The 17,298-nt window shown below is 38.0% G+C and overlaps 1 protein-coding gene across 1 annotated transcript in view; it reads left to right on the top strand.

Moving 5' to 3' along the window:
• LOC108707090 (clustered mitochondria protein homolog) overlaps positions 1-13,730 on the top strand; it is a 36,895-nt gene extending 23,165 nt beyond the window's left edge. Inside the window, exons 11-26 of the mRNA XM_018244043.2 lie at positions 19-110; positions 1,053-1,157; positions 2,794-2,894; positions 4,680-4,832; positions 5,182-5,244; positions 5,828-6,072; positions 6,385-6,469; positions 7,136-7,289; positions 7,915-8,054; positions 8,207-8,287; positions 8,651-8,776; positions 9,502-9,623; positions 10,834-10,927; positions 11,435-11,569; positions 12,922-12,995; positions 13,114-13,730. Of these exons, the coding sequence (XP_018099532.1) occupies positions 19-110; positions 1,053-1,157; positions 2,794-2,894; positions 4,680-4,832; positions 5,182-5,244; positions 5,828-6,072; positions 6,385-6,469; positions 7,136-7,289; positions 7,915-8,054; positions 8,207-8,287; positions 8,651-8,776; positions 9,502-9,623; positions 10,834-10,927; positions 11,435-11,569; positions 12,922-12,995; positions 13,114-13,324 (1,981 nt within the window). The 3' untranslated portion in view covers positions 13,325-13,730. The remainder of the gene's footprint in view (positions 1-18; positions 111-1,052; positions 1,158-2,793; positions 2,895-4,679; positions 4,833-5,181; positions 5,245-5,827; positions 6,073-6,384; positions 6,470-7,135; positions 7,290-7,914; positions 8,055-8,206; positions 8,288-8,650; positions 8,777-9,501; positions 9,624-10,833; positions 10,928-11,434; positions 11,570-12,921; positions 12,996-13,113) is intronic.
• The last annotated feature ends 3,568 nt before the right edge of the window (positions 13,731-17,298 follow it).

Below are 17,298 nucleotides of genomic sequence, written 5' to 3'. Positions count from 1 at the left end.
TGATTTTTATCACAACAGGTTTGCTCAGTTTATGAAACTGGTAATGGAGAAGACAAAAGATGGAGATTCCCAACAGAACAATGGAATTGCTCATGAATCCCAGGAAAATGGTAATGTTCCAGCACTATTGCTCAGACTGTGTAGCAATCTTTACAACTATATAAATTACACCACAATACATGATCTACCATAGAGAAACCAAGAAATGAAGGTTAAAGTGGAACTGAAGTCTAAAATAGAATAATACTAGAAAATGCTGTATTTTGTATACTAAACATAATAATAGGGACCGTCTGACGTTTAATATCTGCAGCTGTCAGAGCAAGTAAAATAAAGGGGGAATTTTGCTGCATACAGCCAGGTTTTTTATAACATGTTTTAATTAAAGTATATTGGAGGTTTCTTTTTCATTAAAGTAAAAATGGGATTTTATTTTTTTGCCTTTATATCCCCATTTAAGAAAATCTATGCTAGGTTTCCCAGCAAGCAGAAAATGTTGCAGACTTTGGTGTCAATTTACCGAGGCTATTTAATTTTAAATGCCCTTTAAGAATTTTTTAGATGTGCATTTATCAATGGGTGAAAGTTAGAGTTCAAAATATGATAAAATATGCTTCTAAAATCTCATAGGAATGAATGTAAAGTGTGGTTTTATGTGTTGAGCTCTAATCTCTAGGGATGCACCAAATCCACCGAATTCGGCTTTTTTCAGCAGGATTCGGCCTAATCCTTCTGCCCGACTGATCCGAATCCTAATTTGCATATGCAAATTAGGGGCATGGAGGGAGATCACATGACTTTTTGTCACAAAACAAGGAAGTAAAAAAATGTTTTCCCCTTCCCACCCCTAATTTGAATATGCAAATTAGGATTTGGTTCAGTATTCGGCCGAATCTTTTGCAAAGTATTAGGGGGTTCTGCCGAATCCAAAAAAGTGGATATGGTGCATCCCTGCTAATCTCACATTTGGATAAATCTGCCCCCATGTGTGACAAGCCTACATGAATCACCACTAGTAAGTACATCTAAATATCTTTTACTCTTGTTCTTAGATGGGAAGATGGAAGCGGATATTGTTCGGGAAGCTTGTCGAGAAGTTGGTTCTGTCTTGGAATATACCTTTGACATCCGTTTTAACCCAGACATCTGCTCCACAGGTATAGTTGGAAATGTCAGATAAAACAAGGGATATGGCTAGAGATACTAAGGAGTCTGAGCACTTTTTTTGCAAGATTTGGATTAAGCTGCATCCTAAATCAAATCAGGGAAAATGAAAGTGACAATTTTAGATTCAGTAGTGGTACTATGTTTTATTTTTGTCAAATATAAATAAGAAATTTAGGATTTGGACTTGGTTTTAGTTGTGCACATTTTATGTGAATATTGCCAGGAATAATAATTATTTGCCTCATTCCTCTTGGCTCCACCAAATTACTCTTTAATCGGGTTCATACAAATTACATCGGGAAGGCAGTTCATACCCAGGCAGCCCTTCTCAAAACTGGGCTGTCCGGGTTAAAATTGGACTGGCGGCAACCCTAGTTATATATTTAATTTGGTTAAAAAAAAGACCAAAGGTCATCAAGTTCAACCCCTCCAAATAAAACCCAGTGCATTTAAAAATTAATCTACTAATCACCTTCTTATTTAGTGCAGTAATAATGTTGGTATCTGCATTTTTAGGATGTGGTTTTTTTTGGCATGTTAAAGACTAATGTTAATGCTGGCACAGAACAGCCATTTATCATACAACAAACATTCAATTCACAGTACAATGAAAATAGACAATTTTAAGGAGACAACTATAAAAGCTACTAAACTATGAAATACACTTAGCACCTAGATATGTATCCCAAACCTCAACGTGTATTTCTCACCTGTCACCTACATATAAAAAGCTGTATAATAAAAGTAGTTTGCAAATTAAACATGGAACTAGGGTTGCCACCTTTTATAAAAAAAAATTACTGGCTGCTGGGGCGGGGGCCTCAAAGGGGCGGGATGTGACATCAAAAGGGGCGGGGCCACACCACGGACACCAGAGGAGGCAAAAAAAAGGTAAGTTGCAGGGGATCGGGGGCAGGCCGAGGGCTCCTTTTGATCGTATTACAAATTTACCGGCAGTTACATCAAATATGACCTGTCCCACCTCTATGCCTGAAGCATAGAGGTGGGGCAGTCAATTACTTTCACTTTCCATTCTGCACTTCTAACATGTCACTCCACTCCTCACATTCCCCCCTTCCCTCCAAATGCTCTATAATTGTGTAGGGCACTGCACATGGGCGTTTGGTCCTCCATTCTGGTGCATACACAAGATTTTGGGGTGATACACAACTTAATAACAGTGTCCACAAAATGTCTCCTGCCTGCGTGCTGTGATTCCAAGACAGAAGGAAACAAAATGTAAATAATAAATGTAGTGTAAACAAATTTAATTTTATGTTTAATTCTAACATGATAGAAAATAACTGGAATAATTTCTAAGGGTGACAACCCTTTAATATCAGAGCACCAGTGTAATGTATAATAATGCGGAGGAATTTCCCATGACTTGTGCTCTCAGGTAGCCAATGAACTGGTAGACAGAAAGCAAACATCTCAATTTTTATTTTGTTTGCCAACTTAGATAAAGTGCCTGGTGACAGGTATGAGTTAAATTAGTGACATTAGTACCGCGGTGTTACACCACCAAACTTCTCACCATTACTGTTACAGCTTTTTGTTTACGATATTTGTTCTTCGTGTGCATGCTATTTACAAGAAGACAACTTCTTATTTCTCCAATAATAGTTGTAAAGGTTCCTGAGTCCCAGAAGGCAGTAAATCAGCTGCAGAGGCAATTGCTGAGTGAGGCATCTGCATTTCTCCTGAATGTACAGATTCCTACTTTTGTAAGTTCTCCTTTCACCTGCACATAGCACTGGGTCTTCTCCCAGATGTAGATTTGATACTTTGTTCTCATGCTTTAAGGTCAAACATGCTTTATTATGTACAGCATGCACCTTCTGCAGAGAGGTCTAGTTTAGCTCTTTTAAGGAATGAATGTTCATTGCACCATATGTATAATACCATAGTGTTTTAAGGCTAATATTGCTCAGGGGCAGAGTTATCAAAGTCACACATGTGACCAATTTCTTGGTATTCTTGTTTGGCTTGTGTTGCAAACAAGCAGTTTATCGGAGCATACTACTTATTTGCAGTCTAATCGTATAATGTAACAAAAGCTGAAAGTATGCAAGCAAATACCTGATTGGTTGGTGTAGGTAACAAGGCCAAGTGAAACCATTTCCCTGAATCTCTAAAAAAAAAAAAGTCATCAAGTTTGCACCAGGTCTATTCAAGAAAAAAGTATCCAAGTGTCACTGTTCACCCTCCTCTGCCGGTCGAAATCCGTTCTCCTTCGGAAAGTCAATAAAATTCTGAATAAAAAAACCAGCGCTAAAAGCTTTGAGGGGAAAAAAGCAAAAGATGGTAATATATAGTGTAGTATTTTCCTTTTACGTATAAGCACCCTTTGTGTCACAAATTTCTTTACGAGTTTCACTCCTTTATCGGTGGGGTCAGTTCACCCTATATGCCTTCACCACTTTCAATTATTTCACCTTTCGTGTTTATAAGTTTTATACTTACAAACGTTTAAAGTAGTTGTTTGCATTAAGGTATTACAGCTCTTCAAACGTAGTACACTTCGCATCAATTCTACGGAAACAGGCTTAACATCGTGTAAAACCGTTTTTAATTTAAATAGATACAAGTTAAAATTACACTCACATTAGATTTTCTTTAAAATAAGCGTGTCACTCATCCGCAGGTTTTCCCCAGTCTTTAGAAGATGTTGCGCTGTATAAAACGATCTTAAAAAATGCCGGCATAAAACAGCGTGTCCTACTGGGCCCCTCTGGATGACGTCACCACAAGCCGACGCGTTTCGTCTTAGAAGACTTTCTCAAGGCTGAGAAAGTCTTCTAAGACGAAACGCGTCGGCTTGTGGTGACGTCATCCAGAGGGGCCCAGTAGGACACGCTGTTTTATGCCGGCATTTTTTAAGATCGTTTTATACAGCGCAACATCTTCTAAAGACTGGGGAAAACCTGCGGATGAGTGACACGCTTATTTTAAAGAAAATCTAATGTGAGTGTAATTTTAACTTGTATCTATTTAAATTAAAAACGGTTTTACACGATGTTAAGCCTGTTTCCGTAGAATTGATGCGAAGTGTACTACGTTTGAAGAGCTGTAATACCTTAATGCAAACAACTACTTTAAAACGTTTGTAAGTATAAAACTTATAAACACGAAAGGTGAAATAATTGAAAGTGGTGAAGGCATATAGGGTGAACTGACCCCACCGATAAAGGAGTGAAACTCGTAAAGAAATTTGTGACACAAAGGGTGCTTATACGTAAAAGGAAAATACTACACTATATATTACCATCTTTTGCTTTTTTCCCCTCAAAGCTTTTAGCGCTGGTTTTTTTATTCAGAATTTTACCAGGTCTATTCACCCATAGCACCTATCAGCAGGTCATATTTACTGGTCACTTGTTTGAAATCAAACATCTCCTTAGTTGGTAAACCTTGTGCAGACTTGGATACTTTAACATTATCCCATTAGTGTTTTCTCGTGAGCCCTTCTCTCAATTCTCACTAACATACTCACTTTTCTGGCTTTGTAGATTAAAGGCTGTCTGACTCATAGTATTGTTCCAATGGACGGTAAATCACTTACGGAGGCACTACATTCTCACGGGATCAATATTCGCTACCTTGGATCCATTGCAGAAACGATAGATCAGGTGGAAGAACGGGAGCCTTTGGATCACGTTTATGTAAGGACTGTAGATTGGTGTTAAAGCAAGCAAACATAATGTACATAATGTATGCTTCTAATGTAATTTAGAAGCTAGAATCCCAGGCTGTTATACAGCATTTATTATACTGCATTGATTGGTGCAGGCAGATTGCTGTTCTGTGTTTTTGTTCCTCTGTGACAGTTGGCACTTAGACGGCAATCACTACATAAAAGAGCCCAGGTCAGGGGCTCCATCATACCACCCTAAATACTGTTAATGGATCCCATGTGGAAGAATCTCAGAGAGAAACACATTTATAATGAATTTGTCATTGACCTGGAAAGCTTCAGCAATTGCCTTATTGATCTCTATCTTTCTTCTACAGAGAATTGTAATCATGGAAATAATCACACGTTTGGCCAAGCAAATTCTGCGCAATTACCTTCAGGTAAGAAGTGCAGGCACCACAACAGAAAGAGGAATGTATATATATATATATATATATATATATATATATATATATATATATATATATATATATATATATATATATATATATATATATATATATATATATATATATATATATATATATCCGGAAAATATGACTAGTAAAACTAAAAACAAGCAAACAAAAATGCAAGAGTTTGAATTTGGGCCTGAAAAACTTCATGCAATGTATGATATATTGGATTATGGTTATTTAGTTTTGTTGATATGCCTGTGCCTGTTGCTTTCATACACCTGAAGCTTGATATTGTTTTGTGTGTGTGACATTCTAGATATCTAGCTTCTAGCTATAGCAAAAACAGTCATCTTTGTCATGATTGCTGGGGTCGAGCCAGGGCCAACCACACTGATCAAAATACCAGTCCCTGTTGAAAACCATTTTCCATACACATAAACAGGAAATGCTGTGTGTGACACATCCTTGTGGTTGCAGGCTGGTATCACATGGGAATGCAGAAGTCAGTGTATTTCTCTAAGCTCTTTCTTGATCAGAAAACTTGCCCTCCTGTTTTGATCCTCAGGGAATAGAAATGTCAGCCTTGTCAGCAGCAGTATGCCACTTCCTTAACTGCTTCCTGAGCTCCTATCCTAACCCAGTGGCTCACCTGCCTCCAGATGAGTTGATGTCTCGCAGGCGAAAGGGAAAGAAAAAGGTTCGCCCACTGGAAAATGGAGACAGCACTGCCTGGACTAGTATGAGTCCAGCTGATTTGTGGAAACAGATCTGTGATAAGGCCAGAGACAGCTTTGATTTCACATTTCCATGGTAAGATGTTCAAACCACAGCAGCATTTCTATATATCTGCTCCTTGTGGTTATTTTAAGATAGTTACAAACCTATTAAGTTGTTCTAGGAGCAATGAATGTCATTTCTTACTAATTTTATCTTTATAAAATGCATGAGAAAAATATACATCAAGATTAGGCAACTTTCAGAGCTGAAGTCGTTGCAGATCAAGTATGCATTATTTTTAGTGCCATAATCTACGTAGCATATTTCTATACAGTCCGTGCCAAATGAATCTTCAAGTTTTCTCTGTTGTCTTCATTCGCTCAAATTTTTTCTCCATTGTTATAGTGATTCAGTGGATCAACTTGTTGAGAAGTTCAACCTCCAGAAAGTGACCCTCTTGCGGGAATTCTGCAAAAAGACTGGAATACAGGTATAATAAACAAGGAACCCAATAAACGGGCCCGTAGCTATTGGCCATTAACCATTAGCAGGGGTTAATTACAGGGCTCCTTTCATATACAGTCCTTGCATAACTCAGTATTCTCAAGTTCGAGCCGCTGATTTGATGTGGGTGTGCACCACATGTGCATTCTAGAGAACACTCATGTGACTCCCATCCCTTCTGCATGCACCATTGCTGAATATAGGGTGCTCTGCATACAGAGAGAGGTGCAAATCTCTTAACTCCATTCTAAGAGTACGAAGAATTGGGTCTCTTTGAGCAGAAACTAAATAAATTCAGACAAGTTCAAAATCCAGTGTGCTTTGCATCCAATTTTTTCACCTTTCCCTATTTTTGATAACTGAGGCCTATTGCTTTAATCTCAAAAGCCATGCAAGAAATAGAAATTAGCATCCAACTGCCTCTTCTAAGTTTTCTTGGAACATGGGTGGCTTATATTAGATTTGTAGTAATGTTCCACATTCCAGGATTGTTTTCACATTATGGAGGTTTAAATATTTTGACTGAATTTTAGTAACTTGTGTCTGTTGTCTGGGTAAGGACACACTTACTCAACTGTTTTTAACTGAGGTTAGTGACAATCACTAATAAATTACAAAATAATGTCATATTTTGGCTTCTACTTTTCTTTAGGTTCTTCTACGTGAATACAACTTTGAAAGTCGCCATAAACCAGCACTGACAGAGGAAGACATTTTGAATATGTTTCCAGTGGTTAAACACATACACATTAAGGCCAAAGAAGCAAATGAGCTGGTTAATAAAGCCCAAATTAGCATGCAGCAAGGTACACACCATTACGTGTTAAATTGAATCTGTAATCGAAAGGCTCCCTATGATTCTGAGTTTATGTTGTAATAAGTTTGAAGGGAGAGTTCTAATAACCTCCATAAATATACTGAGCAAGTATATTCATTCAGTTTTATTTTACAATATCAATTGCTTTAGGTATACTGTAGGTCACAGGCTTCATTTAGTACAGCTACAGCCTTTCTTATCTCACTTATTGACTGAATTATTTGAAACCAATCAGGTTTATATGATTTTTTTATATTATTTAAGCCAACATTTTGAAATCAGAGAAGAAAAAGAAAGGACCTTTACAAACCTCATAGCTGAGCGCCAACAAAATTCCTGAATTATGAGGCTTCAGTATATTTTGAGAAGGAACACAAGCTTAGGGCCCATTGTCATACAGTCCATAACTTTAGAACCATTAGGACTCTTCTTTTGAAAACATGATTTGAATGTTTAAGTATAGTTTAAGAAAGGCATTCATGATTTTGTTTGTTAGACTGTGCTATAATATTGCCTGAAATGTCTAATTTAAATAATAGGATTTCATAGCTAATTCAACCACAGTGAATAAAAAGGATATAGAAAATGTGAATGTCTTATGTGTGTCTCTGTAGGGTGCCTGAATCAAGCTGCCGTCCTATTAAATGAAGCCTTGGTGCACTTTAATAGCGCATATGGAGCAGTGCATCCAGAGATTGCCGTCTGTCTGCGTTTGCTTGCCAGGGTCAAGTTTATCTTGGGTGACATAGCAGAAGTAAGGGCCAAATCTAAATTTATAACATACTGTCTACTACATACACATATATAAGTAATATTAATTATTTTGATATAAACATAATACAAAGATCTGCAAGTACTAAACCCCAAACCATGTGACTAGTTTTTGTGCATATGGTCTCCCAACAGGCATTGGATAATCAGCAGAAAGCTGTGATAATGACAGAGAGGACTCTGGGATATGACCACACCAACACAATCCAAGACTATGTACGTATCTCTGATATGTAATGTAATCAGGTTGTATGTGATCATTGTTGGACTGGGATGCCTGGGGCCCACTAGAAAACCTTAGACCGTGGTCCCACTTTTCAAACTTTTATTCCTTCTCTCCTCACCTCACTCAACCTCCTTATTCTTTTTTATGTATTTACTATACTCTATTCTTCCAATGTTAAGTATCTTTTTCCCATAAAGAAATAGGCAAGGATCATGGACTTAGATACAATATATGTCCAATAGTAGAAGTGGTTAATAAAATTTAAATTTTCAGAATTGCTGATACTGGTTCAAATGCATCATATAAAGCAGTTATCACAATGTCACCAACCAAAATATTTCTTTCTGCTTTAGGTCCTCCTTTCTCTCTACTGTTTTACCAGTGGGCAGTTGCCAGTAGCCTTGAAACTTTTATACCGGGCTCGCTACTTATTGCTGCTAGTTACGGGAGAAGATCACCCATCCATGGCTACCTTAGATGTAAGTTTCACATCCATGCATTGCTTTCTCTCACATGCAGAGTACCAGGTTTCCTTGCTCTGCATTTAGAATCCAGAAACACTGAAACTAACACATCAGCTGACACATTGTTTTCCTTAATTTACATTACTCTCTCATCTCAGGGGGACACAGGCACTGGAGGGTTAACTTTACCTTTACCTTAACTTTACCTTCCAGCCCACCTATCCCAGCAGGCTACACCCACTCTGGGAGGCTGTCAATCCCCAGAACAATCCCATAAAAAATCCCTCTATTACAATCTGCACAAATCTACCAATCTTTATCATTTTTGAGCCTAATTGTGCTTGTCTTTTGAATCTCAGCTCTAAAAAGTCTCATGATAATATGCGGCTGAGGGTAACTGCTTGGTAAAAGGAAAAACATATGCGGTCATATTTACCAAGCCCTTTTAGTTTTGTTCCGACAAGGAAAAGTGCTTTTCCAAATAGTTAAAGCCTCCATTAACTTAATTTTTTCCTTTTTATCAGCTTTAACAACACTAAGTATGGACATCTCAATGACTAGAATGGTGTTTGCCTGCTGAGAGTAGCCAAATACTTTCCCATGAATGACATTAATCTCCTTTTATAAATGTTTTGGTCTTGTTTTCATAATCCAGCCCCAAAGTGTTTGGATTTTGATCTGAATACTAAGTTTTGGCTAAAGCAACCCAAGGAACCTCACTTTTCTTCTCATTTGCACAGAGTAATATTGGGGTGGTTCTCCAGGCTGTTCTCGAATGCGACTTGTCTCTCAGGTTCCTTGAAAAAGCCTTGGAAACCAATAAGAAATATTTTGGAAACAAATCACTGGATGTTGCCCTCAGGTATAAAAATTTATTTTACATTCACACATTGTATTACTTATTTCTTTTGCAGCCCACCCAATTGTAATACATCTCAATGAGTGCATTTCCCGTATTTTACATTGCATTTCCCACATTTTAATAATATTTTGTTAAAATTTCACATGGGGGGTTTCCGAATCCTTTAAATACTTTAATACATGCAATATCGGGTATGTTTACTTATAGAAAGCATTTCACATATATCCACAATTGTAGCTACATAAAGATATACTCAGTATGTGTTTCTTTCTTTTATATACTTTCTGGAACCCCATTGTATTTTACATCCTGGAATAATAAAATGGGAGGTTAATAACCCAGCTATAAAATGTCTTCCACATTTTTGCCACTTTTAAATATAACTTTTAGCCTTAAAATGATATCTAATCATATAAAAAAAGTTGCTCTGTAGCACATCCAAGTGTGGATGCAGATTGATGCAGATTGATGTGTAGCATCAGTTTGGCCTCAAGGAGGCTGTTATATTACTTAGAATTGGTCTTCTATTGTATACATTGTCTGTACTATAATCCAAAGCGAAAATATTATCAAAAAGAATCGTATTTATTTGTAGCTAGAAAATCATGTAAATATTAAATAAATCCAATAGGCTGATTCTGCTTCCAATAAGGATTAATTATATCTTAGTTTGGATCAAGTACAAGACACTGTTTTATTATTACAGAGAGAGAAAAAAGAAATCTTTTTTTAAAATGTTGGATTATTTGGATAAAATGGAGTCTTTGGGAGATGGGCTTTCCGTAATTAGGAGCTTTCTGGATAACGGGTTTGCATATATGCAAATTAGGGGTTATGGAGGGAAATCGCGTGACTTTTTGTCACAAAACAAGGAACTAAAAAATGTTTTCCCCATCCCACCCCTAATTTGCATATGCAAATCCAGATTCGGACCAGCAGAATCTTTCGTGAAGGATTCGGGGGTTCAACCGAATCCAAAATAGTGGATTCGGTGTGTGCCTAGTGTGTAGCCATAGCAGCTGGAACACCGCCTTTTGAGATGCATGCTTTTAACTTTTACCACTGAAAAAGCCAAGCGCTTGAACATATCTGCAATGAAAAATTTGTGAAAACATCCTAAATTTCCCACCAATGAATTCAGCATAAGAATTTCATGTTTGATTCATGTTAATTCTGTATTAATTTACTTACACTTTCTTCTTTCGCTTAGCCATCATTTAATAGCATTGGCACATACAAGCAAAGCAGAGTTCAGAGCAGCCATGCAGCAAGAAAAAGAAACCTACACCATATACAAAGCCTTGGTGAGTATCATTATTATTAATAACATGTATTTATAAAACACCAACATATTCCTCAGCATTAACATACAATACAAAACAACCAATACAAGAGGTAAACAGGGACAATGTTCCCTCTTATTCCTTTTCGGATATGTGCACAAAAAAAATGTCTTTTAAACATTTTTAACAGTTTTTACAAAACGGTAGGAAATCCGGTGAGGGGTAAGGGGTCCGAGGAAGACCGTGGAAGTGACGTCACACGCACGGGGCACTGACGTCACTTCAGCTGAATGGGTCACGTGACGTCAAGCTCACTGCGCATGACTTTAACGCGTACAGCACATGACACCAGCACACATAACGTTGGGGCGTGTTTAGGTCCAATGCCTTGGCTGAATGAATTAGACTAAATCCTGCAAATGTGCCGAGATTCGTCTGAATCTATAATGTATTTATAATTATAACAGGTACTTGGAGAATAAAACGTGGCATATTTATATACCGTACTTTGTTTCCAATCATTTCCAGCTGGGGGATTTTCATGAACACACAAAAGAAAGTTCAGCATTCCTGAAACACGTTACACAACAAGCTGTGAACCTGCAGAGAACCATGAATGAGATCTACAAAAACGGGTCTCTGACAACACTACCGCATGTGCAGGTACGCAGTCAGGCATGTAACATTGCTTAGCAGATACAGTACAAAGGCATGGAGCTAGACTAGGATAGAAGTACATAATATTGATGTTAGATTTCAGGGTTGCTATAAAGCCCCACTAGTGTTAATGGGCCTTCAGTTCAGCTTTCACAAAGCTCAGGAGTGCAGGCCCTGCTTCATCTTGCCCTGTTGATGTCCTTAAAGTTGCATTTCTGACCAACAAGCAGCCCAGGAAGTGTCCGAGGAAATGATCCCATACTGCTCCAAGCCCCTTTTAAATGCTGGATTTTAAAGGACAATTTTCGTCTGTGAAGGCTCCACCACACTCCACACCACTTCGCCAGGGGCAAATTCGCAAACACTGCACTAATTCACTAAAATACAAAGTTGCGTCTCAGCAGCCGAAGTTTTGCCAGTGTTCATCAGCGCAAGCATTTCTCAGCGATCTTTCGCTATCGTTCAATTCTGCCTAGCGAAACTTCGTTAGTCCTCTTACGCTTAGGTCAATTTGAATAGGGCGGGTACATATAGGTCGTATAGACGTCTTTATTAGAGATGTTGGTGCAAATGCTTGAAGATCTTCTAATGCCCTAGACATGAGCCCACCCCCTCAAATGGTAAAAAAAAAATTTATAACAAAAATTTTTAATAGTTACAATTATTAAAGACAATCCTGCTTTAAAATATGAAAAAACACCAGCATTTTTTAATAGCTTGTAGCTTCATCTTATCAGTTCGCTAGGTCTAAGCTGGCGAAAGAGGTAACTTGCAGTAAAATTCGCACTTTAGTGAATTTGAGAAGTAACGATCGTTCGCCCGAGCGATAGGGCGCAAATTAGACGATTAGGCGTTTGTGAACCAGCTGTAGGTAGAACAAGGGAAACAAACATCTGGATGGTTGTGATGAGTTATTGCCCTGGTGCAAATCTACCCAGTGTTTGTCAATTAACCCAGTTATGGGAATATCCTTATACCCTAATACATCTCTTATCATATTCTGTGTATAGTTATTGTGTGATTTGTCTTCCCCTTGTATACTTTTAAGCTCACTTAACACTTTACAAATAAAGTTATACATAAATACATCAGCCCTATATATGATACCCTGGAGGTTTTAGCAGGAAAGAAGTAGTGTATGCCAAACCCTAAAGAGAATAATTAATAACACTCAGCTGCAGTGTGTGTACACATGCACAAATATAATAAAACTTTAAATGAGATAAGAAATGTGAAGAAACCTCAGAGCATGGACTGGCACCATATATAATCTGCAATCGTTCTAGTCTAAAATATATGGAAGTTTGGGGGGTTTTTTTGCTTATTAATTTGCTTATGAAATCTGTGTCTTTTCTCAGATTGTTCCTCCTGGAATTGATACCCTTTTGCAACAGCTGAATATAATCAATGGCATAATCAGAATTAATGTAAGGTAAGGAATAGGCCATGCAATAGATATATAAGTACATGTACAAGGATTCTAGAGACTGTTACATTTACATACAGAACAGTTAGCAACTGCTTGTTCACTTGTGCGTTTTATGTTTCAGCAAAAACGATAAAGAAAAGGCAAATGAGACAAATGATAACAAAAACACAGATGAGAAAAATGATAACGAAAAGTCAAATGAAGCCTCTGCAGACTCAACTTCAGGGGAACCAGAACAAGAAGCTGCACTCCAAGAGCAACAAAAGGGAGAAACCAGTGAGCAGAACCCGGAAGATCCTGAAGAACCCAAGGAACATGATGAGACCAGCTAACATGTTCAGCATGTGGCCGAATGTTGTTGATCTAAAACTCCCATGATTCCTGTATATTTGATGGAATTGTATTTCAACAACAGAGGACAAGAGTTTGTATCCCTGTTCTACATAACGGCCACTCGCCTGTACCGCAAACATGTAGGTGCTACACACTGAGCCATATTGGAAAGCATCACTTCTGTATAGAATTCTGCATTGCCTTATTTTGCTATGCTGCTAAATGGAAACTGTAAACTACAATACTGTTATAAGGGATTTATTTTAATTTTTTTAGGTGGGTTGCTTAATTTTGTACTCCTTTAATACAAGTCGTCTTTATAAGGTAATGATAACGAGGCCTGCTAAAGGTATTTTCTACAGTTTTTAGCTTTAATATAGCAGTCATTTTTATTTATGTTTTCAATTGAGGTGTGGTCCTTGTCTGTATGTGTTGCTGTGCTTTGTGCCATTGCTTTACTTGTATTTAACACAATACTTTATGCCACTGCCAAGTGTGTGAGGGAGAATGTAACTATAAAACAAGGGGGGGGGGGTTGCAACTGCAAATGTGGGCAGCACGGAGGTGAGACTGCAGTTTCTTCGGATAAGTGAGTAGAATAAGAGACGAGTCTGCATACTTCTTCTCAGGCCCGGACTGGCAATCTGTGGGTTCTGGCAAATGCCAGAGGGGCTGCTATAAGGTCCCATAGAAAGTCAGTATTTAGTGGGCTGGTGGGGGCTGTTTGGGCCTCTGTGTGGGCTGATTGGGCCTCTGTGTACCTAAAATAGCAGGGCCTATTTTAATTCTCAGTCCGGACCTGCTTCTTCTTTACGAGAGCGCATGAAGGAGTGTGTGTTCTCCACATGATGTCCTAAAATGTGTTCCATACACACTGGCTGTCCAGCTGCTGGGATTGCTGCAGGTTATATGTGCAATACAACTGTCGGCTTGCATAGGGCTAATGAGAGCCATTGCTTCCACAGTAAATGCATATCAAGACAAACTTACCCAACCTTATGCTGCTTCTGTCCAATTCCCTTGTCTTCACCTATACAATAAAACTGTATTTAAGTGATACAACCAGAGAATTTGGTATATACTTGCCAAATTCAGTTTGTTCTTATATAATAAATAACCAGCTAGTTACCATATATGGTATCTTAGATCATGGTTGTCCAAGTGTTGCCCAATGAGTGGCCAGATGTTACCCTCTAAAGAATTGTCATGGTCTCCTGTCTGCTTAAAGGGATACTGTCATGAGTAAAAAAAATTTTTTTCAAAATGAATCAGCTAATAGTGCTGCTCCAGCAGAATTCAGCACTGAAATCCATTTCTCAAAAGAGCAAACAGATTTTTTTATATTCAGTTTTGAAATCTGACATGGGGCTAGACATTTTGTCAATTTGATAGCTGCCCCAAGTCATGTGACTTGTGCTCTGATAAACTTCAATCACTCTTTACTGCTGTACTGCAAGTTGGAGTGATATCACCCCCTCCCTTTTCCCCCCGAGCAGCCAAACAAAAGAACAATGGGAAGGTAACCAGATAACAGCTCCCTAACACAAGATAACAGCTGCCTGGTAGATCTAAGAACAGCACTCAATAGTAAAAACCCATGTCCCACTGGGACACATTCAGTTACATTGAGAAGGAAAAACAGCAACCTGCCAGAAAGCATTTCTCTCCTAAAGTGCAGGCACAAGTCACATGACTGGGGGCAGCTGGGAAATTGACAAAATGTCTAGCCCCATGTCAGATTTTAAAATTGAATATAAAAGAATCTGTTTGCTCTTTTGAGAAATGGATTTCAATGCAGAAGTCTGCTGGAGCAGCACTATTAACTGATTCATTTTGAAAAAAAAATTTTTTCCCATGACAGTATCCCTTTAAGGGCTACATCATCACTTAAAAATACATCTGGCCCTCAAACATGTTGGGCTTTTTACATTCTTGAAAATGTGCTCAGAAAGATGTTTTGTTTTGTCTCTACATGCTGTGTTCATTTGACTCTGCAGTTAAATATTGCCATAGTTCTATAAATATATGAAGACATCCCTTGGCCAATGAGCACAAGAGCATTACAACAGAAACGAAATTAAAGATTAACAAAAAAACCAATGGCAGCATTTTCAAAAATAACATTCTTTTTAATGGACAGGTTTCTAATGAATAGAAACACTAAAACAAGGAAAAGCTCATACACTGGGGGTGCCAGTATTTAAGAGCCATCTTACACTATTCACAGCAGGTATTTCTTCCTCTGGCGAATTCTCTGATTTTACCGTACTGAGTTACCTTGGAGAGTTCATTAAAATTTGGATGTGTTGCCGTTACTAGGGAACTGGCCTAGTGGAAAGAAGTTAGTGACTGAATCAAAGAGGTGCCTAACAAATCAACACTCCCCCCAGTGAATCCAGCTTTGAACCAAAATTCCAAATCTTGTTATAATACCAATGTCTGGATTATGTAGGGAGACATTTGCAGTGTGGTCATCAGCTGACTGTGTACACAAACAATTGCTGTCTTTCAGCCATCAAAGTTTCAATTAACTTGATTGAAAATTTCAATCAGATCTGTGGTCATACATGGAACATGCTGCTGTTTTATCAGGTGGTCTGCCAGTGTATGGGCACCACAGAAAGGGGGTTATATATCAAAGTCCGAATTCATCTCAATATTTTCTGCTACAAACTCCGATCAAATCCGCTTGGGGTTTTTTACGCTTATTTATTATTACATTTTCCCGAATATTTGCTTTGCAGGAAAAATAATCCGATTTTCAAGTTTTTCTTTTATTCTTCCTCCGTTCTTCACGATTTTTTCGGATTTTTCACCCGAAAACTCAGATTTCTTGTGCTTTTTGCCCAAAAACTTCGAGGTTTTGCATAAAAACCCAGCGCACATCAAAAAATCATTGGGACTTCTCCCATTGACTTATATGCAACCCCGACAGGTCTGAGATGCCGGATTTTCAGATTCAGACTTTTCCATCCTCAGGGTTTAATAAATTCCTCTGAAAATCATGATTTTTTTAAAGTCCGATTTTATAATAACAAATCACACATTTTTAGTGATTTTTGCATTCAGAGTTTAATAAATAACCCCCTTAGTGTGCCTGATTAAGGCATTCTACAAGGCAGTTTGCTTAACCTGGTACATCAGGATCTAGTTGTGACTTGTGGTGCTGAATACAGTATGTCACAAATATCTATTCACATGCAGTGCTGCACAGCAGCTTCATCCCAGTAGCCCAAGGGCCATACGTCAAGGCTTGTGGCCATTTTGATCGCTGTTTTTTCATGTTCAAAGCACTTCAATAACAAGAGATTATTTCTCTTGTAAAAATGGCCAAAAACAGCATTTTACTGCCGTGGTTACTATATTTTAACATTGTAGCCAAAATGCATTTCAACAGCTCAAGATTAATTACTAGTGATGGGCGAATAAATTAGCCAGGTGCAAATTTGCTGCGAATTTCCGTGTTTCACAGCCGGCAAATAAATCCGAGAAACTCCCGGAAAAATTCGTTGGTGTAAAAAAAAAAATTTGGACGCGCGTCAGAAGAGTCAATCGAGTCAAAACCGTAGCGCGTCAACACTATTCGTCGCCGGCATCAAAATTGACGCGGACGTCAAAATTTGATATTTCGAAAAATTTTCACCGTTTTGCTGGAAATTTGAGATAGGTGCTAAATTGCACCCATGCAGTTATTCATAGCAACTAATCAGATCTTTGCCTTCATTTTCCAATTTGTAGTACTGATTAAAACAAATTGCCAATTGTTTGCAAAGGTAACAAACACCTGTTGGAAGACCTCCAACGTCTTCATGAAACATTTGAGATTATACAAAGCCTTTGTTTTTGCAGTTGTATATTGAAGGTGAGTTCAGAGAGGACAGGGAATTGGTATTGTGAGTTTCTTTTTTTGTGGTTTTCCTATGTTTATTTTTACTTTTTGTATACAAAATGTTTTTTGGGCTTTCTTGGATAT

This window comes from Xenopus laevis, chromosome 1S (assembly GCF_017654675.1).
Source record: "Xenopus laevis strain J_2021 chromosome 1S, Xenopus_laevis_v10.1, whole genome shotgun sequence".
NCBI classification, from domain to species: Eukaryota; Metazoa; Chordata; class Amphibia; order Anura; family Pipidae; genus Xenopus; species Xenopus laevis.
This window is presented reverse-complemented; position numbering and strand designations above follow the sequence as displayed.